The sequence below is a fragment of the Pan paniscus genome, chromosome 8 (assembly GCF_029289425.2).
Source record: "Pan paniscus chromosome 8, NHGRI_mPanPan1-v2.0_pri, whole genome shotgun sequence".
Taxonomy (NCBI): domain Eukaryota; kingdom Metazoa; phylum Chordata; class Mammalia; order Primates; family Hominidae; genus Pan; species Pan paniscus.
Window position 1 is genome coordinate 45,888,750 of NC_073257.2, and position 27,594 is coordinate 45,916,343.

Consider the following 27,594-nt stretch of genomic DNA (forward strand, 5'->3'; position numbering starts at 1 on the left):
CCAGTGAGCTATTTTTGTCAGTTCTCTACTTACAGATTTATAAAGTATCATTTTAATGTAATTTTGGCAATTTACTAATGATCTGAATGAGTTAATACACCCCCTAAAGTGTCTGGTTTATAGGCACAGAGTGTTTACAATCAGGATAACCTGGTCCTATCTATGCTCTGGATCAGTCAATTTAGCAGATGGAACCAATTCTGAATACAACACTATGGACAAAACCTGTGAGAAACCAGCAATTTGGTGAAAAAAATCAAAAATGATTTCACAGGCGATACCTGTTCCACGCTCAACCCATTAATACTGGAGAATAAAAAGATCTGTCCAGAAAGTTTAAGAGAAAAGAAAATTGTATATGAAACTTGTTAAAACAAATGACATTCTCAATGTGGGGAGATTCTAACTTTAAAGATAAAACAAGGGTTTCAAGTAACAAATTCTTCAAATTGAATATGTCAGCACTCACTCATCCCACCTGAAATGTGATAAATATATATCATACTACCATTTTTCAGAGGAAACATTTCCAAGGGCTCATAAGTTATTTCACTCCATTTGGTCTTAAAGGAAGTCCAGGCAGGCCCTTCACAGCTCCTGAAATCAGGTCTACGCCATTGTGTTATTTTTCATGTCCATTCTCAGCAAGTTGTAACAGGCAATTCAAGTTTTGAATCATGACAGAGCCATTTTGGAAGTTGCCAGAAGCAACAACTCACCACTCTGGATGGGATGTTGGTGAAGTGTATGGATGGGAAACCTTGGAGGACTCAAGGAAGGACCCTGGGGCCGAGGGTGGCAAACCTGACTGTGTCTGACAGCCTCGTCTGTGGCCCATTAGGCCTGATGCCAGGATTAGTTATGTCTCTCTGAATAGCTGGCATGAGAGTATCTCTCCAGCATACCTCAGTCGCAAGAGCATGCAGTGAAAAACATAATCAGAGTGGCCAGAGAGCTTTGCAAGCCTCACCTGCACCCTGGCTGGGTGTCACATCCAGAGGCAAGTGGCAATGCACGCGCTGGCCACGGTTTGACTTCTCCTTCTGTGCCTGCTGTCTTGCTTCCTGAGTCTGAGGAAGGATATCCACGTCCATTGTGTAAGACCGTGATTTCTCACAAGTTATATCTTTCTCCAGAGTCAGGACTTTGGTGAACCATTTAACCCCACTGGGCCTCAGTTTTCTCATGTGAAGATGGGGGTAAAAATCTCTGGTCAACTGACCTCACTTTGTAAGACTAAAATAGGACGTATATAAAAAGTGCTTTTGGCCAGGCATGGTGGCTCATGTCTGTAATCCCAGCACTTTGGGAGGCCGAGGCAAGCAGATCACTTGAGGCCATGAGTTCAAGACCAGCCTGGCCAACATGGGATGACACGCCATCTCTACTAAAAATACAAAAATTACCTGGGCATGGTGGCACACGCCTGTAATCCCAGCTACTCAGGAGGCTGAGGCAGGAGAATCGCTTGAACCCAGGAGGTGGAGGTTGCAGCGAGCCAAGATCGCGCCACTGCACTCCAGCCTGGGCAACAGAGTGAGACTCCATCTCAAAAAAAAAGTGCTTTTATAAGGGAAGAGCGCTATGGAAACATAAGATTTCGTTGTTAGAGTATGTGTCACAATTAATTTAAAAATCTTTCAAGCAACCCTAAAGGCCACTTAGATTGGACCAGTTTCTCATGTTGAACTTAGAAGAAGGGCATTTACTTTCTTTTGACACTATTGTCTCAAAGGACTAAACATGACTGTGTGTGTTTCAATTCCATTCAGCCCATCTCCCTACCACACTAAGGGCTTTCATTAATGGTATCTGCTTTCAAAGTTCCTTCAGAGAGAAAATGGGGAAGACGTTAATATTATTTGAGAAATACACATAAGGCAAAAGGAAAACATGAAAACAAGCTTCTTCAGCAGGTTGGCTCCAGTCCTTCTCTTCTGGAACTTTCCTTCTTCTCATACCTGAGAATTAATATCTGCACTAGAAAATGGAGTGGAGAAAGAAGAGGCTCTTGCCTCAAGGGTTTGCTGATGTGGTCTTATAGGTACAGACTTCCTTTAGGTTTCCTTCTGTGTGACTAATCCACAAGAGGACTGATTTACCAACCCAAACAGGATGTGGTTTAGAAGTCAACCATTCTCTGCTTCTCCAGAATAAGTGAAGGCATAAATACTCTAGTACCACAATTTTTTTCCACAAGAGAAAAAGTCCCCAAATTTGGAGAAGAGTAGTTTCAGCCCGAGTTGGTTTGTCAAGTAATTTAATTTCAAAAGTCACTAGAGGGTGTGGTAATCCTGGTGTTATTTTTGTTTCTTTGAACAACAAAGTTCATATCCCACCCAGGTATTATGTCTCTTGGTTGTTTTTTTTTTTTTTTTTTGTCTCCTGGCATTTTAATCAGAGAAAAGTCACAGTTATTTTGAGGAAAGCACTCCCAAGAGCTTTAATTAAAGCTGGAAGGATAAATCTGTTTACAGTGTGGTGAACACTATCATTAATAAAACATTGAAATAATTAACGAATTAAATTCTGCTTTGCGTGTCAATGGCTACGTTGAGGATCTTTGAGAATGTCTCCCTAGAAGATGCAGTACACTGTGTACTTAGTTTGCGGAAATGAAAAGGAAAAACTGAAACTGCATTTCTCTGAGATTCATAGATCACAGACTGAGAGAGCCTGAATGGAGTGAAGGCTACATTATTTTTATTTTATAGGAAAAGAAACTCAGTTTCAATGAGCTTAATGGCCTGGGTTCTAATGATGTGCTTGAAGAGGAAGATTTTGATCGCACCACTGATACACGGAGTCTGTATTTTGCATGCTAGAATGATTAACCAGAAACAAAGAAAGGAAAAAGGTAAAATTAATAATAAGATCAGCAGCTCTGGGACACAGAATAAAGAATGGAATAATCTGGAAAAAAAGGCAGGGCAGGCAAATTTCATAGTGTGATTAACTCTGCCATTGACAATGAGGAAATTTTAGCAGCTCAGGATATGAAGTGGCTTTTTGAGCAGGATATGGCTGTGTGCAAACCTTCACATTGGGACTTCCTTCACGCTCCTTCTCACTAACAGGCTCCTTGACTTGTTTTTAAGCTTTCTGGCAGACAACGGATCTCACAGGAAGCTCCAATGTGGACGTTCATATCGACAGTTAATGATGCATTGTTTTTTTTTTAATGCCACTCAGTAATTTCCTAGGGAAAACAATGGGAACCGAAGCTTGTTCCTGTCTTGATGGAAAGTCAGCTTCCAATATAGCCTTATTAATTTAACACATGCAAGTATTTGTGTACTTGTTGTTGCTACAGCAACTTGTTTTGTGAGGGCATATTTCATGCAAAATGTGAAAAAGCTGAAAAAGAAAACAAATGTCATCTGCATACTTATGTGCATATAAATAGAAATGTATGTGTGCTAAGGTTCTTGTGATTAGAGGTACATGCCTCTTGCCCTCAGTATAAATTATGCTGTACTTGTTGGTTAATTTACAAAACATCTGTCTAATGAAAACAACAAGCCAACCACTTCCAAGGAGTTTCAGAAAAGCTGGAAACACATGAAATTATTCATAATTAGGTGATCGGTGGATGATAACAGCACCCACCCTGTACACAGACACAAGAAGCATGTAAATGAGCCTGCTGAGCTCGGAAGGCGAAAAACGGTAATTTTACCTCAAGGTGAACCTGAAGCTAAGCTTTTGACTTTCACCTTTCAGAGGGATGGAGCAGCAAAGTCCCTGCATTGTAGGCTTAGAAATAGGAAGCACCCAACCCATCTCAATGTGATTCAGCAGGGAGGTGATGGACATTTCATAAAATACGCTTGAAAGTATATGAATGGGAATAAATGGTTAAAATCCTGCATACTGTAATATAAACAAGTGGGTGTTAGAGTCTGATAGACCTTGTTTCCAAGCCTGGTCACTAACTGTGACCTTGAGTGTTTACTCATTTATCTGAACTTCAGCAATCTCGTTTTTAAAATGGGGATGATTATACCTCCTTCCCAGGATTGCAGTGAGGATCAGATAAAAAATATTCAAGTACTTAGGACAGATCGGGCCACATTCTTTGGACTCGATAAAGGATTAGTGTCGTATGAGTAGGACAATTATCATTTAAGCTCTCCTCCCTCTAGCCAGGTGGGGCCACAGCTTCCTGTTGCCCCTCAGAAGTTAAGTGTGGCTCTGTGATATGCTTTGGCAGTGAAGGTGGGTGGAAGTGATCCAGCAGGGAGACCCAAGAACCATCATGATGAGCTGCAGTCTTCCTCCCTCTGTGATATGGTCAGGCTTTGTGTCCCCACCCAAATCTCATCTTGATTTGTAATCCCCAGCATTGAGGGAGGGGCCTGGTGGGAGGTGATTTGATCATGGGGGCGGTTTTCCCCGTGCTCTTCTCACGATAGTGGGTGAGTTCTTATGAGATCTGATGGTTTTATAAGATGGTTTGGAAGTTCCTCCTTCACTCGCCTCTTTCACCTGCCACCATGTAAGACGTGCCTGCTTCCCCTTCTGCCATGATCTTAACTTTCCTGCTTCCCCTCTGCCATGATTCTAAGTTTCCTCCCCAGTCATGCAGAACTGAGTCAATTAAACCTCTTTCCTTTATAAATTAACACAGTCTTGGGTAGTTCTTTATAGCGGTGTGAGAACAGACTAATACACTCTGCCTTGGGGCAGGCAACATTTCAGAGGACGCTGTCCCCCAAGTCTGGGTCCTGGCGTGAGAAGATACAGAGCAGACCCAGCTGGCCCAGCCATAGAACATGGCATAAGCAAGAAGAAAACCCTCTAGTTTTTGAGGTTTGAGTTACCTTGCTTCTCCTGATCATGTTTTCTCATTGGCAAAAAGAGATGGATGATTTGAGATTTTTTTTTCTTCTGGGGCAATCTCAGATTGTGTCTAACTCCAAAGAATGATGTAAATCTGTTCTGTTCACAAATGCTTTGTGAGAGGCCATGTAGTCTCAGTGTTTTTACTGACAAGAGAATTGCCTTGCACAGAAGAATTGCTACAGTTGCAGTTTCAGAGCTCCTGGAATACCACCATTTCTACCTTAGTGAGAGCTCCCCACATTACCAAGAATGGGACTACATTACTGATACGGGAGTGCTGGGAAGGCAAGAGCGCGGTCCCTTTAAATGGTACAGAAGGGGGAAGGGAAGTGCAGGGTAGAGAAAGGAGAGTCCCTGGCTAGGGCTCCACCCCCACGGACCAAAGTGAAGACAGGTACTCCTGCTTTCCCGCCTAAATGTTGCATTTTCCAAGACCACCATGGCCCACCACGCCCCCATCCTGGGCCTTTAATAACCCGAGACCCCAGCGGGCAGATATACAAGCGGCTGGATATCGTGAGGAACACATTGGGGGAAGAAGGCACAAGTGGCTGATCGTCGAGAGCCCACCGGTAGAAGAGCACACCAACAGGTACCGGCACAACGACGTGGAGTTTGACCGGAGCTGTTGGAGAAGAGTCCAGGAGAAAACCATCTCCCTTCCGGCTCCCCCATCAATAAAACCTTGCACTCATTCTCCAAGACCACGTGTGATCCGAATCTTCCCGTACACCAAGGCAAGAAACCCTGGGATACAGAAATCCCTCTGTCCTTGTGATAAGGAAGGGGGTCTAATTGAGCTGGTGAACACAAGCCGCCTATAGACGGCAAACCAAAAGAGCACCTGTAACACGCGCCCACTGGGGCTGCGGCTGTAAACATTCAGCCTTAGACACTGCCGTGGGGTGGAAGCCCCACTGCCTGCCCATCTGTATGCTCCCCTAGAAGTTTCAGCAGCGGGGCACTGAAGAAGCGAGCCACACCCCTATCGCAAGCCCTGTGAGAGACACAAGGAGACCTTTCCTGTTTCATTACCATGCAAACATGCTTAGTGCTGCAAAATGTAAGCTTCCCCCGAGAGGCACATCTGTCAATCATACTGAACTGCCTGTTGGTTTGGGGATGTGGGAAAACAAGTTACCAAGAACTATTTTGACACTGGCAAATTCATTTCATTTCTGACTTAATCTAGAGATGGATTCAGCAATCCCAAGGTAGACGTCTCATCTTTTCTCACTCTCTACATATTTCTCAGTGTTGGAGGTTAGCGTGAGTTCAGTCTCCTGTAATAGGCCATTTCACTTTAAGTGTATGTTAAACTAATATTGACCTTTCCAAAGTAAAACAAAATCTGCTATTTGTGCTCAAAAGACTGAAGCAGCAATAGATGTGGAAAGTAGAGGATTAATCATCTTGTGGTTTTTTTTTTTTTTTTCTTGCTTAGAAACTCTCTCTGGGAATTAGTCATTTTATATCTAGCAATAAACGTAAGACAGGATCTGACTATTCTCCTGAAAAGGAAGCCTGGATCCTTCAGCAAATAATCTTTTGTATAATTTGCCCACAGTTTAACCCACAGATCCAGCTATGGATGTTTCATTTAACAGTGAGTGAAAAACTCAGGACTGTCAGCATCAGGCCTTTGGGTGGGAATACCCAGATATCAAGGTTGGGCAAGTGGGCATTAGGAGTGGTGCCGGCGATGAGAGGGGATAGATTAGACGGCTGGAAAATGGGGTCAGCGGTGGGGATGTGGGGCAGACGAGGTGTCTGTGGGGATATGTGAGTGACAGCAGGAAGGGAATGCCAGAACAAAGCGAGGAAAGCAGAGGTAGCATCACTAATGAAGACACGAATATGTACATTTCATGCCTAAACATGGATATCTCGTCAATGGAGAGTGCCTTCAACCAAACCCCCTTCTTGGATGTGTGCTATATAGACCTACATGGAAAAACACACTCCAACCTTTCCTTCCCTTCTCCTACCCTGAACAAACAGAAAACTATTCTTGGAAACAATTATTTCATACACGTCTATAAACAGGATTCATATATTTCATCCAGGAAATAAAAACATGTCAAAATAGGAAGCCCATTAACAGACAGTGTGTAGTTGGGAAAAATCAGATCTTGGAGCTGTTATCAAAGTGAGACACCTGTAGTCACATTCTCGGAAGAGTAGTATATAAGTATCTGAGAAGATAAATGCGTTTTCAGGGATGTCATCTTGGGCCTGCTCTTCTCTGATCGTGTAGCGATAGGCTCATTTTGCAGTGATTTATACCTGATGGCCGTAACCTATCTTCTCTTGCAGTGATTTATACCTGATGGCTGTGAACCTATCTTCTCATTGGAGGCCATTTGGCACAGTGCCACTTTCTTTCAACAACCTCTCTAGATGGTCAAAAACTTATTCAATCCTAGATAGGCTTGATCTTATGCTGCATACCTGTATCCACTCTCGGTAGGAATCTTCTCCGGGAGTCCACCCATTCTCAGGGTAGTTCAGGCGGGAGCGCTCTGCAGACCAGTTGGTGCTATACTGGGAAGAAGCTGTGATCTGGTCAGAATGAACTTCTCCTGATTCCATGCCCAGAGCTTCCATACATTTGAAATCTGAAGGGAAAAACAGGGCCCACAGTCATCAAAATATAGGGGATTTAAGATGCATTTTTCTTTTTTAACTTGATACACCAAAGAGTTCTTTCATTCAAAATTCTTTAAAAAGATGGTAGTAAGGGACTTATTGGAATATAGCACTGATACTTGGATTTTCATGGCAATATTTAAAAATATTATGAAGATCATACAGTGATTAATAATTTTCCCAAGTGGACCTAGGTTGACAAAAAGACTATTTGAAATTTACCAGGAAATGATGAAAATTCTGATTTATTTTCACAGTTGAGTGTGTGTGTTTATAACTATCTATGACTCTACCTGTCATATGGGTACACACAAAAAGTTGCATTTAAAATAAAATTTTTGTATTAAATTATTTCTTTTAATATCAAAGAGAACTGAAAAAAGACTCTATGTCTAGTTACAATTCATACTCAATGGATGGTAGAACTTAACTCCCTGTCTTTCAGATTCTACTATTGGCACCCAGACCACCTCTTCCTGACTTCCATTGTTCTTATGCCCCACCTCTGGCCTGCATGACTATTAACATAATTAGTTTATCAAAACACAATTATGCATTGGGGGTAAACTGCACTGTCACACGGCCCCAAAGCACCACAGTTTTAGAGCATAAAATCATAATGCTCACAACAGTGAGCATAAGAATGATTGCTTTGTTTAAAGAAGCACATTAGGTGGACATGTCCCTGGAGGGAGGGGCCTTCAGCAGGGACATGGTGTTTCAAGGCCAGTGAAACATCAAAATCTATGTTCTCTTAGGCCTAACATCCTCAGTTTGATGATACTGGGAATATGAGCTTTCAGTTTTAGGAAAATGTTTATCCAAAGTACACAAGTGAAAAAAAGCTTTAGAGATTAAAGGGAAGATTCTCAACCATCCAGAAAATCTCAACTAACCAAAATTCCCCACTTTCTGAATTTTCTATCAATAACAGATAAGGTTTTAGGGCATACAAGGTTTTCTTGCAATGGCTTCATATTTTTAAGCTTAGGTTTGTTATTTGTAATATAACAATTATTTACAGGCACAAAAATACATAAATCAATTACATAAAATACAAATAAGATTTTGAAATTTCACTGGCCTCTTTATTTTCCAGTGAGATCTGGTGTAGAAGATATGAGCATATCTGTAGGATACCTCTCCAAACACCCCCTGTCCTCTCCCTATGCTACTTTACAGCCTGGCAGCTAGAGCTGATAATTGCACAAACAATTTTTTCTTTGTTCTTTTTTGTTGTTGCTCTTGAGACTGGGTCTCACTCTGTCAACCAGGCTGGAGTGCAGTGGCATGATTATAGCTCACTGCAGCCTTAAACTTTGAGGCTCAAGCAATCTTCCCATAGCTTCCCAAGTAACTGGGACTACAGGCACAATCCACCATGCCCAGCTAACTTTTCAATTTTTAGTAGAGTCAGGTTCGCATTATATTGCCAAGGCTGGGCTCCAACTCCTGGCCTCAAGCAATCCTCCTGCCTCGCCCTCCCAAAGCACTGGGATTACAGAGTGAGCCACCAGTCCTGGCCTTATTCTTTGTTCTTTCAGATTTTTTTTCTTGGGGCTTTAAAAGAGCTAGAGACCACAAAAACTTTGAGGAAGGGTTGAGTTAGCTGAGTTTTTTAATAGAATACAAAAAACATACTGGCTTCCCCCAGCATCTTCCACAACCAAACCACTGTGCATTACCCATACTTCGTGACTGCTCTGTCGGTGAACTACTTTAGATTTGTTCATATCATCTGGGATAGATGCCTGTCCTCTTAGGATGCTCAGCCTTGTATGCATTTGAGGGTGCCAGGTAGATGCTCTAGTCACATTTCATTGTTTCAAGGCACTATTTTGCCATTTCCTACTTTCTCCCATAATTTCAGAGGCTCCCAAGCAGGCTTCTCACCCACAATTTTATGAAGAAAGCACACCAAACAGTTCTTCCTATTGATACTCATAAAAAAACATTTAAAAGAGAAAAACAGACACCTGGCACCCCAGTTCACAAAACATTTCTTTAGTGCTTCATGTGGCCACAGGTGTGTGAGCAGGAATAACATTGAGTATTTACCACAGGGCTTTGCAAAATGAATAAACACTGACCTTCTGAGACACTGCTCTGCAAGACACTGTAGTTTGCTGAGAAACCTTCTTTTGCTATTGCGCTGTCGGTGTAAAAAACCATGGAGAGAATGCCCGATGAGGATCGGATTCGACCTGGTGTTTTCTGTCCACAGTAACGCCCAATGTGAGGGCCAACTGGAAAGGGAGGAATACAGACGATGTCAAAATGTCTTTTCTCCTGCAGCAGATGCAAGAATTACCATTTACAAAGATGGGCCCCAGTAGAACCCAGAAGTGTTTTTCCCAAAGCAAGGCTTCCCTAAGTTAATTGGTTTGCTGTGAACATATTGGATTGCGTTTGCGGAGAAGATTTTAAAGTGTACTCAGAAGGGCAGTAACAGGCATAACCGCATTCCCCAGTGAGCAGAATTGTTTTCAGGAACAGAATCAAAATGCTTGCTTCAGTTGCAAAGAATGAGATTTAGGCTATTGAAGTGGCACCTTGGTACCCATTGGCAGGGCAAATCTGTATACACAGCTCAGAGCCAAAAGATTCCTGCTAAGCTCTGGTCACTGAGGTTTCTGAGTTACCTGTCCTCACCTCTCTTGCCCTAGGGGGAGATTCTGGGGATGCTGATGTCCAGGGAACCCTCTGGTCTGATCAGTCCCAGGGGTCTGATCCACGATTGACCTGCAATTGGCTTCCTCACGCTATCTTTTAGCCCTGGATTCTTATTATGATAAACATCACAGGCTTGGACAAAGGACAATGGATTATGTCCTACTCAGGGCTTTATGTGAAGACAAATCATTGTAACCATGTAAAAAGTTGGAGACTACATATACCAATAATTTCTACATAATGGCAACTTATAATCTAAATGAAATAAAAATGCATCTATCTGACTTCTGTCCTAGTTTCTTCTCTCCTAAATCTGAGAGGTGACTTGTTTCCAGTGGCCAAGACATCACCAAAAGCAACCATTTGATTGTGCACACCAGGAAAAAAAGTGGACTTGAGGAGGCGAATGATTGGGAACACCCACTAATTTATGTTAAAGTCAAATTGTTTGATGGCTGGGTGCGGTGGCTCACTCTTGTAATCCCAGCAATTTGGGAAGCTGAGGTGGGTGGATCACTTGAGGTCAGGAGTTTGAGACCAGCCTGGCCAACATGGTGAAACCCCGTTTCTACTAAAACTACAAAGATTAGCCAGGCGTGGTGGGCAGTGCCTGTAATCCCAGCTACTGGGGAGGCTGAGGCAAGACCCAGGAGGTGGTGGTTGCAGTGAGCCAGGATCGCACCACTGCACTCCAGCCTGGATGACGGAGCGAGACTCTGTCTCAGAAAAACACACAAAAAAACAATTTGCTGTTTGACTTAAACTGGCCACACCTTTGTTGAAGTGCTTTAAGCAAAACCTGGCAATGAGTAAACTGGAAATTGCCTTGGGAAGAGTGCAGAACCCCCGTGGATGGCGAATCTTTCCATTTCCCTGTCCTGATCATCGACAAGCCACACATAAAAAAGTCCCTTTTTTTTCTCTAGGTTTTTTCATTGCACATATGGCAAAAACATACCAGATGGTTTGGGTTTAGAAGGACAATATGGTGTGGACTGTTTTCCCCTCCAAGAAATCCATGGTTCTGTGCGTTTCAACTAAGAATGATTGCTTTGTTTAAAGAAGCACATTAGGTAGACATGTCCCTGGAGGGAGGGGCCTTCAACAGGGACGTGGTGTTTCAAGGCCAGTGTGTGCAGTTTGGATGCAGGATGTGCCTGATGAAGGCCAGGAGAGACTTCAAGTGTGGTTGCCAAAGTGAACCCCACAAGAACTGGTCTCCCTGAAGCCCAAGTACCAGCTGTGTTCCTAGTAGGCAGCAAATCGGAGCCACTGTTTCGTGGATTGCACAGATCCTTGGCTGACAGGTTTTCAGCTCTTGGCCAATTCTCTTTAAAAAAGAAAAAAGAAAAAACCCCAAACACAAACAAAATAAAATAACTAAAGTAAACCAAAATGGTTCACCTATTTGAGTTAGCGCAACAATGGGTTGCTTTGAATAATACCTGATAATTTTTCGATGTGTTGAAAATAATGGAGTTGACTGAATTCAGAGTTTTCTCTCTATTGCAACCCCTCACTCTCCCTCCAGGCACCACACAGTTTGTGTGCATAGACTGCTTTATCATGAAGAAAATGAGGAGGATGACCCAGTGCGGAGGACTGATACAGATTATCTACAGGGCATCACGCTGTCACGGACAATAGCTTTGCATTATGGAAGCAAATTTTGTTATATTCGACTTCTCAGTTGGCAGAAGAAAGCATCTCAGAAGATGAAACTCTTGCTGTTTTTTGTCTCTCTTCAGCTTTATTCCTGGCTTCTGATTCTTCTACAGGTAGTGGTTCTTTGTTATTTAATAGATTTTCTTCATTCTGGATGTGGCCCTAGTAGTAATGCAACACTTTTTTTTTCTTATCTCTGGAGCACGAAGTTGTCCATAACATACACATGAAAATACCTTGCTAGAACCATACACTTAAGTCTTTGCTTTCCTAAAAAGGAATCTCATTTCTGATCTGCAATATTAAAAAAAAGGCTTAGAGTCCATTCAGACTTCCTCACTACTTTTTCCCTCATTTAAATTCCATTAGTGTGGCTTCATGATGTTTTTTCTTTAGTTTGTGGGCAAATGTTTACAGCCCTAATCCTTGGGGTCGTTCTCTGATCGCCACAGCCGCTGACCTCCCCCAAAATACAAGCTCTCAAGCAAAGCTGTGATTGCCCTGTGGAAGCTCAGGCGGCTGATTCTCCCTGCCACTATCACCCAATTCCTTTGGGGAGGGCGGAAGGGGAATCTCTTTGAAAGAGAAAACAGAAGAGAACTTGTCTGATGCAGACTTGCAATTTAGAGAGTCTCCATGACTCACTGGTTTATAATGTTTAAGACATGCTGGGTAAATCTGCCTTCTGTCCCTAGAACATTGCCCCCGGACAACAGCGTGCCACTCTCTTTAGGAGCCCTCAAGATACGAGAGTGAAAGGCTTTTTCGACTATAATACAAAGAAGTATTGAATTTTCCTGAACAACAGCGAGACCTTAGCCTAGCAAGCTAATGCAATATTGATCTGAGCGAGAGTGGATGAAGTACTCTTATCCGTCTCGTGTGTGTGCTCATTTGTGTATTTACATGAACACAGCTATTGGATTTCCTATTTCTGTTATTGTGGACCCAAGCGCCGAGGAGATGAATGAAAATGGTCACAAAAACAGAAGTATAATTCAAAAATAGAATTATTGCAGAATTTCAGCAAGCAACATGTGCCAAGCTTCAGGGAGAGGAGAGCTATAATGATCATATCGTATCAGATGTGAAAGGAATATAGTATTTGTGCTGTTTAAAGATATGCCTACAACGGGCAATGGTGATCCCACATCCTTTGCATTTTCCCATTAATCTCTCCAATAATTGTAACCTTATCTCAGAATCAGATGATTTGGCTTTTTGCCACTTTTTATGTGAAAAAATAAAAGTGCTGATCTACTATAAAGAGGTACTTAAAATTTTTTTTTTCTTTTTTAGAGATGGGTGTCTCACTCTGTTGCCCAGGCTGCAGTGCGGTGGCACAATCATAGCTCACTGTAACCTAGAACTCTTGGGCCCAAGTGATCCTCCCACTTCAGTCTCCTGAAGGGCTGGGACTCTAGGCTCATGCCACTACCACCAGCTAATTAAAAAAATTTTTTTTGTAGAGACAGGGTCTCATCTCTCGATGTTGCCCAAGATGGTCTTGAACTCCTGGCCTCAAGCAGTCCCTCCCACCTAGGCCTCCCAAAGTGATGAGATTACAAGTGTAAGCCACCACACCTGGCCTAAAGGTATCCTTTTAAAATGAAGTATTTTGAATAATAAACGAAAAAGGGATTCATTTCAAACGTACAAAACAGGCCATCTATATTTTTCTGAAATTAATGCACTTTTTGGTGTAGAATACCTGGAATACCAAAAATACATTTTGTAGATTTTCCCCAGAAAAAATCTGGCATTTTATATCTATCTCTTCTAAATTAATCTTTAGAAGATTAATTAAATGTAAAAGTAAATAAAAAACAAGCAGAACTCAATCTAGCTTTTATGAAATGTATTCCTGAAATGGTTGATAATTTTTGGAACGTAGGTAAAATTGCAGTTCCAGCCCCTTTTGCCAGCTGAGGCAGAGAGCTGACGTCATCAGCACCGATGTGACGTGAGCTAAGCGTTCACTTCAGGCCCCATCATCCAGCACCAACACTTCCAGCATGTACCTGGGCAATGATGCTGCACTTTTGGTCTTAGCCCATATGTAAACCTCCACCAATTTTATCAGAGTTGCTACTTGTGAATCCATACAGCTTCAAACACAGTGATAGATGGAGATGTGTGATTCACAACATGCATGCCTTGAATTTTGAGTTCTGGAGTAAACTGCTTTTCTTCAGAGTCAATTTGAATCAATGGGTAGCTTTCAATTACCTAGTCATTTAATTCAGTGTTTATGATAAAATGCAACATAAAATCACTTGATGGTTAAAAGCCTTCCACGCCTTCTGGTTGTTGTTTTTGGAAAGGATATCAAAGACTAAAAGCAATTTTGTTGGCAGAGGAACTGTGTATGTTGAACTACTATGACACAAATGTTTCTAGTGCCATTGACCAAAAAAAAAAAAAAAAAAAATCCAGGAAGATGCAGTTTTATTTTGCCTAAAAAAGAAAACTGTTATGCAGGTGCAGGCTGAATGAGGCCAGGTAAATATTAACAAATATACAAACGCATCTTCATATTCCAAAGCCAGTTTTCTCTGGGAACAAGTGAAAGGCACCATAGTTTAAAACATGCGTAAATTGCAAGGCTGATAACTCTTATTGTTAATTGTTCCTCGATTCAACTCAGTGATTTTCTAGAGCCAGAAAATTACTACTTTGAAAAACCCTTGACACTAATAACAATGTGCCTTCTTTCTGAAAGTCTTCTAAATAAGTTAGTTGATTGGACCTCTTCTTCAGATGTCAATTTAAATGAAAGTTCTAGAAAGGAAAGCTGCAAATTTGGGTTGTGAACAAATAAATCCATTGTAAAATGTTCCAACTATTGTTACAATATTATTATAATACTGTTTTCCTAATTATCAGATTGAATACTTGGAAATCAATCAGAACTCTGTTTGGGCAAATCTCATTATTTAATAAAGGAGTTTTGATAAGATTATCATAACCCTGTTTATATGGTAAAAGAGCAAAGAAGATATTAAACTAATGTTAACTCACCCATTTATTCCAATGGCAATATAAGGCTTCTCTAAACCTGGTTTTTTTCTAATGCTGTTTACTACTGAGGAACATAGCTAAATTGAATCACACTAATAATAATGTCATTTCAAAGACTAAGGCAATCTCCTTTACATTTTACTTATTCATTTTTTTAAAACAGATTCTTGCTCTGTTCCCAGGCTGGAGTGCAGTGGCCATGATCTCGGCTCACTGCAACCTCTGCCTCCCAGGTTCAAGTGATTCTCCTGTCTCAGCCTCCTGAGTAGCTGAATTACAGGCCTGCACCACCACGCCCAGCTAATTTTTGTATTTTTTGTAGAGACAGGGTTTCACTCTGTTGGCCAGTCTGGTCTCGAACTCATGACCTCAGGTGATCCACCTGCCTTGGCCTACCAAAGTGTTGGGATTACAGGTATGAGCCACAGCACCTGGTCTACATTTTACTTATTCTTCATGTACAATGTATTTAAATATTCTTTTGAGAATAGTATCTCACTCTGTTTTACAGATAGTTATACATCTCCTAACTCCATGATGATGAAGAACTTCCAAGCCATCCTCTCTGATCTGTGTAGTGTGTGTTCTCTAGAGAAATCTTAATATTAAACCAGACTAAACACAAGACAACCAATGCACCTGTAACAAATTATTGGATATTATCCCCCTCTGTTCAGAATTTCACTGTGTATTTTTGCCATTCACTAATTCACAAGAGTGGAATGGAAAACTTTCATTTAGATGTCCATATGGCTATTTCCTCCACCTCCTTCAAATCTTCGCTCAAATGTCATTTTCTTTAATAAGGTCTAACCTCAGCCAGGCACGAAGGCTCATGCCCGTAATCCCAGCACTTTGGGAGGCTGAGGCAGGAGGATCTCTTGAGGTCAGGAGTTTGAGACCAGCCTGGCCAACATGGTGAAAACCCGTCTCTACCAAAAATGCAAAAATTAGCTGAGTGTGGTGGTGTGCACCTGTAATCCCAGCTACTCGGGAGGCTGAGGCAGGAGAATTGCTTGAACCTGGGAGGCGGAGGTTGCAGTGAGCCGAGATTGCTCCACTGAACTCCAGCCTGGGTGACAAGAGCAAATCTCTGTCTCAAAAAAAAAAACAAAGTCTAACCTCACTACCCTATTTAAAATTTCAGCCTATACCTCCCCACTCCCAACTTCTCATCCCTTGACTCTGCTGTACTTTTTCTTGCTTTCATTTGGGGAGATTTGTTTATAGCACTTCTCACCTTCTAACATTTCATGCACATAATTCATTTATTTGTAACGTGCATTGTTTATTGTTTCCTTCTACCTGGCAGAAGAGAAACTCCAAAGGGCAGCATCTTTCATTGTTTTGCTTACCCTGTGGCTAGGATGGTGCCTGGTACATGACAGATGCTCAGGAAATATTTTTAGGTATATGAATGCATAGGTCAATGACTATAAATGATGTATTGAGGTGACTCAAATTCCCTAAGATGAAAAATCTGTAGAGAATGTACAGGGAACCTGTCTAAATTAGGAATGCCCAAACATTCTCGTTCCTTTTCCAAATTTTTGTTTTGTAGCATAACAGATGCATAGTTTAGCCTTAAAATTTTATTAAGTACTCAACCTCTCAGGTCCTTGGTCTCCGCATTTATAAAATGAGTGGTTTGATGTAATGGAATTACTAAGAGCCCATCCTCTTACAATCTGTGAATTAATGATGAGTAGCCAGGTCAGTGGATGAGCAAAATAGTTTAGAGAGAAAAACTATGTGTTTGTCTCAATTATATCACAAAAATAGCTAAAAGAACCTTTTGTAATCTTTCATGGCCTCAGCTTCTTATCTATAAAATGAAGGAATTGGACTAGATAATTACTAAGGTCTTCTTGAGCTCAAATATTTCATCACTGCTCTGAATATAGAGAGTTTTGCTTTGTTTTCCAGTGTCCTTTTGAGGTTTTTTTTAATGATTCATGTATCATGAGACTTGTAAAAGAATCCTGGTGCCCTTCCTCCAGAACCTTCCCTTTTTGGGGTGCTTCTTGTCATTCTTACCATCAGGGAATCCATCCCAGATTTCTAGCCGGTCGTAGCGACAGAACATCCCCCCTGGAGGATTTGAGTCAGGCTCCAGGTCAAAGCTTTCAAATTCCAGGATAATCTCTGACATCTTTGGCGCAAAGACAATATAAGTGCATTCAAGGCTGTTGGGATATTTTTCAGGGAATCCGGGGGACTTTATCACTCCACTAGGTGTTGTGTAGTTCTGGGAACATTCAGGACCTATGAGTAGAAGAGAAAAAGGAGTAAAGTGAAAATCCCACTTAAACAACTTCCCCAAGAAATAACCTGGGTAAAGACAGAACATCTTTCTAATAAAAGCCCGCCAGTATAACCACTGTTCTAATCATGTATTAGTCAGCCTTTTCATATTAGTAAAATGGGTATGGAAAGTCAAGTTCAGATTTATTGTGTTAACCTTAGCTTTCCATTTGTATGGAGCAATTTAAAGACTTCTGCTGTTGCAGGGAAAAATATGACAAATATAAAATCATGTGGGAACAATGAATGAGTAAGCTGCAGAAATCTCAACAGAGCCCTAGAGAAATAATTATGGCCCCTTCAAGCTTAAACCTTTAAATCTTGAGGCTGACAGCCCTTTATTGGTGAAATAGAACATTTATAAAGGCAAGGGAGAGAATTCAGTGGAGGCAGTTTGGGTTTCAGATTCCTACACCAGTGACTCAGTAACTCTGCCAGATGTGACCTATGCCTCTTTGACAAACGAAATGTGAAAGGTAATTCGTACATGTACCAAGGGTGAGTGACTCATTCTGAGTGGTGTTGACACAGGTGGGCCGGTAAAGTGTGGCTGTTAGTGAGGGCACGATAAACTGTGATTACAGGCCATGATGCCGGAAGTCACCTGATATCAATGCTGACATCCTAACCTTCCCCGAAGTATCAGACACAGTATAGTACGCCATTCTAAAATTGCATGTTAATAGATGTGTGTGTGTGTAATGCATATATTTATAATGTGTAATTTTAATGACTGTTCAGTACCACCAGGACTTTACAAATTATGGTGATTTGTCATTGAAATTGGTCAAGAGCATCCATGCATATAGTGCAGGTTGACCTTATGCCTGTATGAATGACTCCAATTTCAATTCATGGTAACGAGCATAGGGTGGTATTCGCTACACAATTCAAAAACTGCCCTTCTTGGCCGGGTGTGCACAATGGCTCATGCCTGTAATGCCAGCACTTTGGGAGGCTGAGGTGGGCGGATCACCTGAGGTCAGGAGTTCGAGACCAGCCTGGCCAACATAGGGAAACCCCAGTCTCTACTAAAAATAGAAAAATTAGCTGGGCATGGTCGTGGGCACCTGTAATCCCAGCTACCCAAGAGGCTGAGACAGGAGAATTGCTTGAACCCGGGAGGCAGAGGTTGCAGTGAGCCGAGATCACACCACTGCACTCCAGCCTGGGTGACAGAGCCAGCCAGACTCCGCCTCAAAAAACAAACAAACAAACAACAACCAAAAAAACCCAAAACTGCCTTCTCTACCAACATGAGCACATCAGCTCAGTCCCTGAATACCACCTGCTGCTATGATCTTCAAATAGCTACACTTAAGACACTTGTGAATCAGAGAAGTCTTTATCCTTTTGAATTTCAGGATCAAATCTGGGGGTGTTCAGTTCGACAACTCTTTTCCTGCATCATTTTCTCACAGTGGCTTGAAGGCAGACGTGATGGGGCCCCGGCAATGACATGCAAGGATTCAATTCTAAATAAGGTGCTTTGTTGAGATTGTTCTTAACTAAACATTCTCCCAAAGTGCCAGGCAACTAGAGGCGACTTATTAGACATCAATAGAGATTAAAGTTAACTAACTAGCAGGTCTCTAGTTTTAGTGATTCAGGTCAGGAGGCTGAATACCAACAGAGTGCATCTGGCAACCTGTTGAGAAAACAAATCAATCCTTTCCTCCTCATGCACATATCGGCTATCCATGGATCCATGGCATTGCAGATGCAGAAGAATTCTTAGATGGGCCCAGTAAACCTGGTTTGAAATACCTCTCAAACCTTCTTGGACGTGGCTCACCCTTCACCATGAGAGCTGAAAATGCTTATCTATTTGATTCTGGTTCAAAAGTTGGTAACGTGGCAATTTGCCAGGTCAGTTCCAGGTAGAGATTATGACATGTGCTGTATGGTTTATAATCTTAGTTTCTAAATTACTCTGGTGGCTTCTGAGATGACAGCGACTATGCTAATTTGAGTCATTTATCCACAAAGAAAAAATATATATATACATACATGATATTGGGGACCCTTTAGGATTTTATATCCACAGTGTAGAAACAGTTACCCTGGAGACCTCCAAACTCTTCCCTGGGGAAAAAACCGCTTTGGCTACATTCTTGTAAGCCATGGTTTATTAGTATCTGCCTGAAACAGCAAGGTTTCATGCCGATACTAATATTTTCTCCTTCTTAAAAAGATAACATGTTTCAGTTCAGATTAAGATTTATTGAGAAAAAAATGACAGGAATTAAGGTCATACTTTCAAAAGCAAGTGAATTTTGGTGCTTTCACTTTGCCCTTGTCATGCTATGGAAGTGATCCCAGGTTTTCTTGTGTATTTCGACAAAACATGGGGACATTCCATGGGGCGATGGACAAGAACTGGATGGAGCCCCAGGAGACCTGAATCCCAGTCCTGAGATTCACTCACCCACTGTGTAAACTTGGGTGGCCTCTCAACCTTTCTGGTTCTCAAATTCTGCGCATGACAAATGGGAGTTGGACTTTAGAATTTGAAAACTAAAATCTCTTCCAATTTAAAGATTCTGTAACTTCATATTTTGTCCACTATACACCAAAATTCGTTTTAATATTTTCCTTATTCACTGTTGTTTCAGTTTACCATAGTTGAAGAAGCACTTTCTCCCAAAAGGACAATGGCAGAAAAGGGGTTAAGAAAGTCCCTGGTGAATACACGTGATAGTGTTTGGATCTGTGTCCCCACCAAATCTCACGTCGAATTGTAATCCCCAGCGGTGGAGGTGGGGTCTGGTGGGAGGTGATTGAATCATGGGGGTGGATTTCTCATGAAGAGTTTAGCACCATCCCCTCCTGGCCTTGTCTTTGCAATAGTAAGTGAGTTCTCATGAGAACTGGTTGTTTAAAAACGTGTACCATCCTGGCTAACATGGTGAAACCCCGTCTCCACTAAAAATACAAAAAATTAGCCGGGCATAGTGGCGGGCGCCTGTAGTCCCAGCTACTTGGGAGGCTGAGGCAGGAGAATGGCGTGAACCCGGGAGGCAGAGATTGCAGTGAGCCAAGATCGTGCCACTGCACTCCAGCCTGAGCAACAGAGTGAGACTCTGTCTCAAAACAAAAAACAAAAAACAAAAAAACGTGTAGCACCTCCCCTCCCCTCTCTCTTGCTCCTGCTCTGGCCATTGTGACATGTGCTTCCCCTTTGCCTCCTGCCATGATTGTCAGTTTCCTGAGGCCTCCCCAGAAGCTGAGCAGGTGTGAACATCAGCTTCCTATACAGCCTGAAGAACTGTGAGCCAATTAAACCTCTTTTCTTTATAAATTACCCAGTCTCAGGTATTTCTTTACAGCAGTTTGAGAACACAGGAGATGAGAATACAACACAGGAGATGAGCAGGAGTGAGGCCAACAGCCCTGGGTGCCTAGGAGTAAGTGGCACTCACACAGGCATTTGGAGTTAGTGAACATGAGCTCTCCTCTTTACTTGTAAGAACAGGAGTAACTTGTATAGCTGTAAGGAATGCCACCATTTAGTTGCCAAGGACAATAAGGATGGAGAATAATAACAGTCAAGATACTCTTTTTGGAATTATTATTAAATGGACGAACTCTCAATCACATAACATATATCAAGTGACCAAGTCTGCTCTCAGTCAATGGCACCCACCCCCGTCCCCCGTCCCCCTTGCACTGAGACCCATAGGAAACAGCAGCAGCTTCTTCCAGCATCTGGGCCTGAAGACCAAGGGAAGCACGGGAACAGAGATCAGTGCGGAGGCTTGGGTTTCCTAGAGAAATCTCTTTAGGCGATTGGAAATAAATGTAGGGCTGGTGGCCCAAAGTTTCAGCATCTGGGAAGAGACATGTAGAAGGAAAAGAGGGGCTCTTAGGAGGAGAATTAGGGCGGTCCAACATTGCTCCAGGACGGCAGGAAGAAGCAGAGCTGCCCTTGTTGACTGTCAGGCAAAGATGACCCTGGAGCAATGCAACCCGGGGGCTCTGGAATGGCCTAAATGTCTCTTAGAACTGTGACCTCACACCGGAAACCTCAAGGCCATTCTGGTTGCATTAAACTATGATTAGTGTAATTCATGTGTTTTCAGGAAACTTGAAATTGCTGCATCCTGAAAGAAGTGCTGTATCTTCAAAAGAATAATGATCCATGAATTCTATAATATCATTAAACGGCTTTTGAGGAAAAAACATTCATGACCTGTGCTTTTGTGTGTGTGTGTGTGTGTGTGTATACATATATATATGTTTTCATAAATGAATTATATTAATGATTTTTATGCAGTTGATGCTAAGTTTTGAGCAGGACCTCAGTCTTGCCCAGTGGGGTGACAGAGACCCAGTGTGGACATTTTGAGGACAGTGGCTTCCTGCCTGTTTGAGAAGCTGTGAGCAGGATAGAGTCACATGGGAGGGCCACAACTGGGCCTATTTGGTTAATGGCAGTGACATGGAAAAGAAGCTGAGAGTCTTTGAGACCTTTGGATGAAAATTAAAAAGCAGTGGATGCCGTATTGGATGTGGGAAGTCAAGAAGCCAAAGAACAAAAGAAGACTTCAAGTCTGAAGAATGGGCTTGGAGAGCAGGACAGGAAGCTTTGCTACATCTGAGACTAACAGATACGTAGGGAGCTGAGTTCCTTTGGAAGGAACACAAAGAATTCTTCATGAGTTAGTGACAAATCTCTCTTTTCTCCTTCAACTGTCTTCAGATCTCTAAGAAAACTGAAAATAAAAGGCTATTCCTAGCCCCTTTTCTGACACCTTTGTCTTTGATAGTGCCACATACAGGTAAGCAAGCAGGTGTACATATGTGTGTGTACATATACAGACACGTATAATATGACTTCTATAACAAGTCAAACAGTTTTCATCACTAAAATATGTACATCCATCATCTGTTTATGCTGATGTCATATGTATACTATTATCTATACGAAAGGTGTTCTAAGTACTTATGTGCTTAGATGAATTTCTGAAAGTTCTCTCCATCTATTCCCTATTTATGTGGTGTCAGAGCCAAATATCTTTGAAATGTAAAGAAGTTGTCGCAACGTTTCCTGGATCCCCAACAACTCCCCTTTACATTTTTCTCAGTTATCATGAACCCAGAAGACCGAAGGCTTTTGAAATTGATGTAGTTAGTTTTTTTCTATCGAAACAAGCTTTTTCTTCTGTATTCCAAGACAATACATTCAAATCTTGATCCTCTTTCCCTGGATTGGTTTTCTATATATTAATGCCAACTTAAAAATGTAAATAATAGGAAGGCTGAATTTCACACACAAAAGGAATTTATAGGCAGTTGCTAAAAACAGTGGCAACCAGATAAAGTTACATGTTTGTTAATTTGTTTATTACTTTTAAATTATTTTTAAATTTATATTTAGAGACAGGGTCTTGCTCTGTCACCCAGACTGGAGTGCAGTGGCATGATCAAGGCTCAACTGCAGCCTCCAACTCCTGGGCTCAGGCAATCCTCCCACCTCAACCTCCCAAGTAGCTGGAACTGATCACATGCATGCACCACCATGGCTGGCTAATGCATTTTTAATGAAAGAAATCAAACTTCAAGGATAGATCAAACTTATTTTTGAAGAAGACAGATAAGAATAAATGCTTTTTAAAAAGCTAATGGAGTGTATACCTTATAACTGAGGTCCCCAACCCTGGGACTGCAGACTGGTACCAGTTTGTGGTCTGTTAGGAACTTAGCCACACAGCAGGAGGGGAGTGGCAGGTGAGCAAAGTGTTGTCTGTATTTACAGCCACTCCCCATCACTGGCACTACCACCTGAACTCCTTTTCCTGTCAGATCAGCAGCAGCACTAGATTCTCATAGGAGCGCAAACCCTATTGTGAACTGTGTGTGCAAAAAATCCAGGTTGCGCACTCCCTATACGAGAATCTAATGCCTGAGGATCTGTCACTGTCTCCTATCACCTGTATATGGGACCGTCTGGTTGCAGAAAAACAAGCTAAGGGCTCCCACTGATTCTACCTTATGGTGAGTTGTATAATTATTTCATTATATATTACAAAGTAATGATGATAGGAATAAAGTGCACAATAAATGTAATGCACTTGAATTATTCTGAAACCATCCCCCAAACCCTGTCAGTAGAAAAATTTTCTTCCATGAAGCTGGTCCCTGGTGCCAAAAAGGTTGGAGACTGCTGCCTTATAACACTGGCCAACACTTCAGATGGGTACAATTTTGACTGCTGAAATACATTTTTTTTTCAATTTTAGATACACTTCCTCCACACAATGGGTAATTTACCTTTATTTAAAGTACTTCCCAACATTTTTATAATGAGGATATATGTTTTACAAAAGGATAAAAGCATTACTCCTGTCTTCCTTTTCACTTTGTCTTTCGTGAAACCAAACAATGTTAAATAAATTTTTTTTTTTTTTTTTTTTTTGAGACAGAGTCTCGCTCTGTTGCCCAGGCCAGAGTGCAATGGCCTGCACTCAGCTCACTGCAACCTCCACCTCCCAGGTTCAAGTGATTCTCCCGCCTTAGCCTGGAGATTACTGGCATATGCCATCATGCCTGGCTAATTTTTGTATTTTTAGTGGAGACTGGGTTTCACCATGTTGGCCAGGCTGGTCTTGAACTCCTGAGCTCAACTGATCCACCTGCCTCGGCCTCCCAAAGTGCTGGGATTACAGGGGTGAGCCACCACACTCGGTCTAAATGATCTTAGTCATCCTTGTTCTACCGTAAGCTGTTCACTCACCTCTCTTGAAAATTTCATAACGTATGGAAAATCCTGCACCATGTGTTTCGTAGTCAGAGACAAATTTGATAAATAGAAATGGCCCTGAAGACACAACAGGAGGAGGGGCTATCTTTCCACAGAACTTTCCCCTAAAATGTCCATTTTCATTTTCTCCATCGAAGACTTCCACGTAGTCATACCTAATACACAAACATGGAAGAAAACATTAGGTTGGTGAGAAATGCCCTTTTAATTTCAATAATTTAGACACCAGCATCATCCAGCATAGTGTGCCAGGAAAAAAAAAAAGTTCTCCGCATTCATCACTGCATTAAATGGAGGGAAAAAAAAGTCTAGCAAAACGAAATAATTAAAATGGACTACATCATGTCTGTATACATCTGGCAACACACAACTATTAAGAATAATGGTGTCCATTATACTTGCAGACAATGTCAGTTAAAGTAACCAATTAAAAAGAAAAAGAAAAATCTCATGAACACAATCCTCTATTATTAAATTGTGTTCCTTTGTCTATGGTGGTGGGGTGTCAATACATAATGCTATGCATTCTTTTCAAACTGTGAAGTTCTTTTATGAATTCAAAATGTCTCCTTGGCTGGAGCTTTCTATGAACAATACTTTGATTTCTGTGAGCGACCCTCTAAACATATGGCCACAGAATAATAAACAGATTCTTTACTATTTAACTGCATTCCACCAAACTCCAGACTTCTTTGAAAATAGTCTCTCAGTAGCCACATCCAATAGTTAAAACACAGATTATCTTCCCCCAAATGACACTTGGATTCTAGAGCATAATTTCTCCCAAGAAAAAGTTTAGTTAAAAATGGAAAATAACTTTGTTTATACCCACTAGTCTGAATATTTAAAGGAATATCATTGTTTGAGTCTTTAAAGAAATCTCGTTGTTTGAGAAAGAAACGCTTGATACCACAAAAGTGATGAGATTTAAAATTCAGGCTTAATAATGACACTAAGGATACAAATCGTAAGGAAAGTGACAATAAAATATTACTAAAAAGTTAACACAAAGATAAGAGATAGTTGGATCTTATTTATCTTTAAAATGTACAAAGCCATCACCAATACACTAGTGTCCCCTAGGAAAATAAGAAAGCTTTTGTCTATTTGGTGTTATGTATTTCTTAGGAGCTTGCTCTTTCTTCTCTTTTTATTTACCAAGTCACCTAGGAGCAAGAGAATCTGATTCATCTTCCATTTTTCTTCTTGAAATGACATGAAAACATTACAAGGCATTCATTTCCAACCTTTGTTTTATTTCTGTGCTTAACTTGGTTCAAAAGTCCTGGGATATATTAATTTCAGGAATGGCTAAAATATGGCAGTAACATAAACTGTATCTGGCAATTTAAAAGAGATCAAAGTGGGGGAAATCTTCTTGATGCCCAATGTCATCTTTAACAATCTCTTCTCAAACTGCCCGGGACGCATGACTTATGTTTACATAAAGTCTCAGGAGACAACTGCAACGATGATATCACTAGTTAAAGTGGACAGCTTAAGGCTCTCTAAATTAAAAATGACATTACCTCATCAGTTAAAACTGTGTGCCAGCTTTGTGTATATCAAGAAGAAAATAAAGCTGACATTGATGGAACTAAGCATTAACATATGTGAATTATTGTATTAACTGCATTTCCTCTGCCACATATGATGCTTCCAGTAGTAGATACTTGGCCTGCTAACACCACCGTCCCTTTGCAAAACTGTGGAAATACACAGAGGTATTGTTCATTTCTCCATACTTTGGGAAATGCTTTGCATGTTAAAAGAAGACAAAAGTGAAGGAGGAGGAGGAGAAAGAGGAGGAGGAGGGGAGGGAAGGAGGAAAAGGAGGAGGAGCAGGAGGAGGAAGAAAGCATTATGTTTAAAATCCTAGCTAGCCTTTATAATCAATGGGACGTAGCTGGAAAGAACACCATCTCTGTATTCATTAAAGCCCCACAAGCTAGCATTTATGGAGTAATTCCTTTTATCTCTACTGCTTCATTGACAAGGCAGGTTTGCATGTTTCGCCCCACTCTTTCTTATAATTTAACTGTGATTTGAACTGTTGACTGTGTTTGGCCTGGTGACGGTGCATCCAGCTCTGCAATATAGGCTTTTTACTTGAATCCTGACATGGTCTGAATACTAAGTGGCCAAATTCTAGCTCATGTTGCCTTCCAAGCACAAATAAGAGAGGTGGGTGAGGCATTCTGAAAAACTAAGGCATTTCTGTTGAGGATACGTTCCTCTCAGGTAGCAGAGAACTCAGCTAATATAGTGCCGGTGGATTGCAGCAGGGAAAGAAGCTGGTATTTTAATTCACATATCCTCCAATAGTAAATACTAGGCGCTCCTCTTGGCAAAAGTAGAAGCTATTTTTAAAAGTATGTGTGGGGTGGTGAGTGGGGGGTAGGGGGGTGGGATTAGAATCCCTTCCCAGCAAGAAATAAGTCATTGCACAGTTAAGTGCCAATTTTAGGAAATTGAATTATTCAGGAATACTATAGTTACATTTGTAGACTGGAAGGCTGCTATCGTTTTAGCACTTCCCTTCAAAGTACTATCCAACAGGGCCCCAAATAGTATCGCAAATAGCAGCTCTTGTAAATATTCAGGAGGGTGTACTGCGCACAAGTTGCAGAGGGGAGTATTGCCAAAGAAGCTAAGGAAGCAGCTTGAGTCTCCCTCTGGAGTTGATACCAGCTCCACTCGCTAAGTTTCGCACTGGCAAGCGTGCTGCCAGGAATGCAGCTGGTGTGCCAGCATCCCTCCCTAGAGACTAAACGTGTCACCACTGCAACGCACCCAGCCTGCATTGGCCTGAGGCCCAGGATCCTGAGTTTGCAAATTTCGATCCCGAAGCCGGCTGCACATTGCTCTGTTACTGTTGCCAGTGTGGCAAACACGGCGTTGCTCGGGATGTCAAGATCCCCAGTCACGACAGCACAGCAGCCCAGCCCGGCAAAGGTGAGAATGAAGGCACCTGTTTGGCTCTCATTCACTCCCTGTGTTCCAGCCGCTGGATGAGAGCTGGGAATTACGTCCGAGGAATTTAATTCATAAAAGCTAGAGGAGGGGTCAGAGAGTTGACCCCTCTGTCTGTCTGGGTCCCTGCTCTGGAAAAAGAAAGCTCCAGTTCACAAGGAGGCTATGAATGGGTCCAAAGGGCACCACCGTTCTATGCAGGGTCTTTTTCTCTCTGCTCACATACAGACGGGGCTCGCATCTGGGGAAGGTCCCTCCCCAGACCTCACCCTCCCCACTTACCACCCTCGGAATGTAAACATGATGTGGATTTTTTAAATATTCAGAAGAGGACCAACCCCTCCCTCCTCATTTAGGCATCTTCCCATTATTTTTCTTAAATTTTCTACCTTACACCTTCCCCATTCTACAGTAACAGTGGTAAAGTGGGTAAACATTTATTGCCAAGGAACTCAAAGATAAATCTCTGCCTAAACCCTTTTGCAATTAAAAGGTACTTTGCCACAGTTTCAACGTTAGGGTGTAATCCACCAGGTGGTTGTCTTCATGAGTGTCCCTGGCTTTAGAATCCACGCTCCTCAAGCTAAAAGCCTATTGGCTCCATTATTTCCCCAGACTCCTCATCCTATCTGCGTAGATGCAGGTGGTGAAACATTTTGAGTCCTAACAGTAATCACAGGTTAGGTTTCCCAGAAGAGTGC

The 27,594-nt window shown here is 41.7% G+C and overlaps 1 protein-coding gene across 12 annotated transcripts in view; it reads right to left on the reverse strand.

Moving 5' to 3' along the window:
- Positions 1–27,594, reverse strand: part of NRP1 (neuropilin 1) — a 157,973-nt gene that overhangs the window by 68,964 nt on the left and 61,415 nt on the right. For all 12 annotated transcript variants that reach the window (XM_063607319.1, XM_063607320.1, XM_063607318.1 and 9 more), the window contains 4 exons: positions 23,894–24,075; positions 16,891–17,118; positions 9,585–9,740; positions 7,297–7,463 (listed from right to left, as the gene is read on the reverse strand). In XM_063607319.1, coding sequence (XP_063463389.1) covers positions 7,297–7,463; positions 9,585–9,740; positions 16,891–17,118; positions 23,894–24,075 — 733 coding nt within the window. The remainder of the gene's footprint in view (positions 1–7,296; positions 7,464–9,584; positions 9,741–16,890; positions 17,119–23,893; positions 24,076–27,594) is intronic.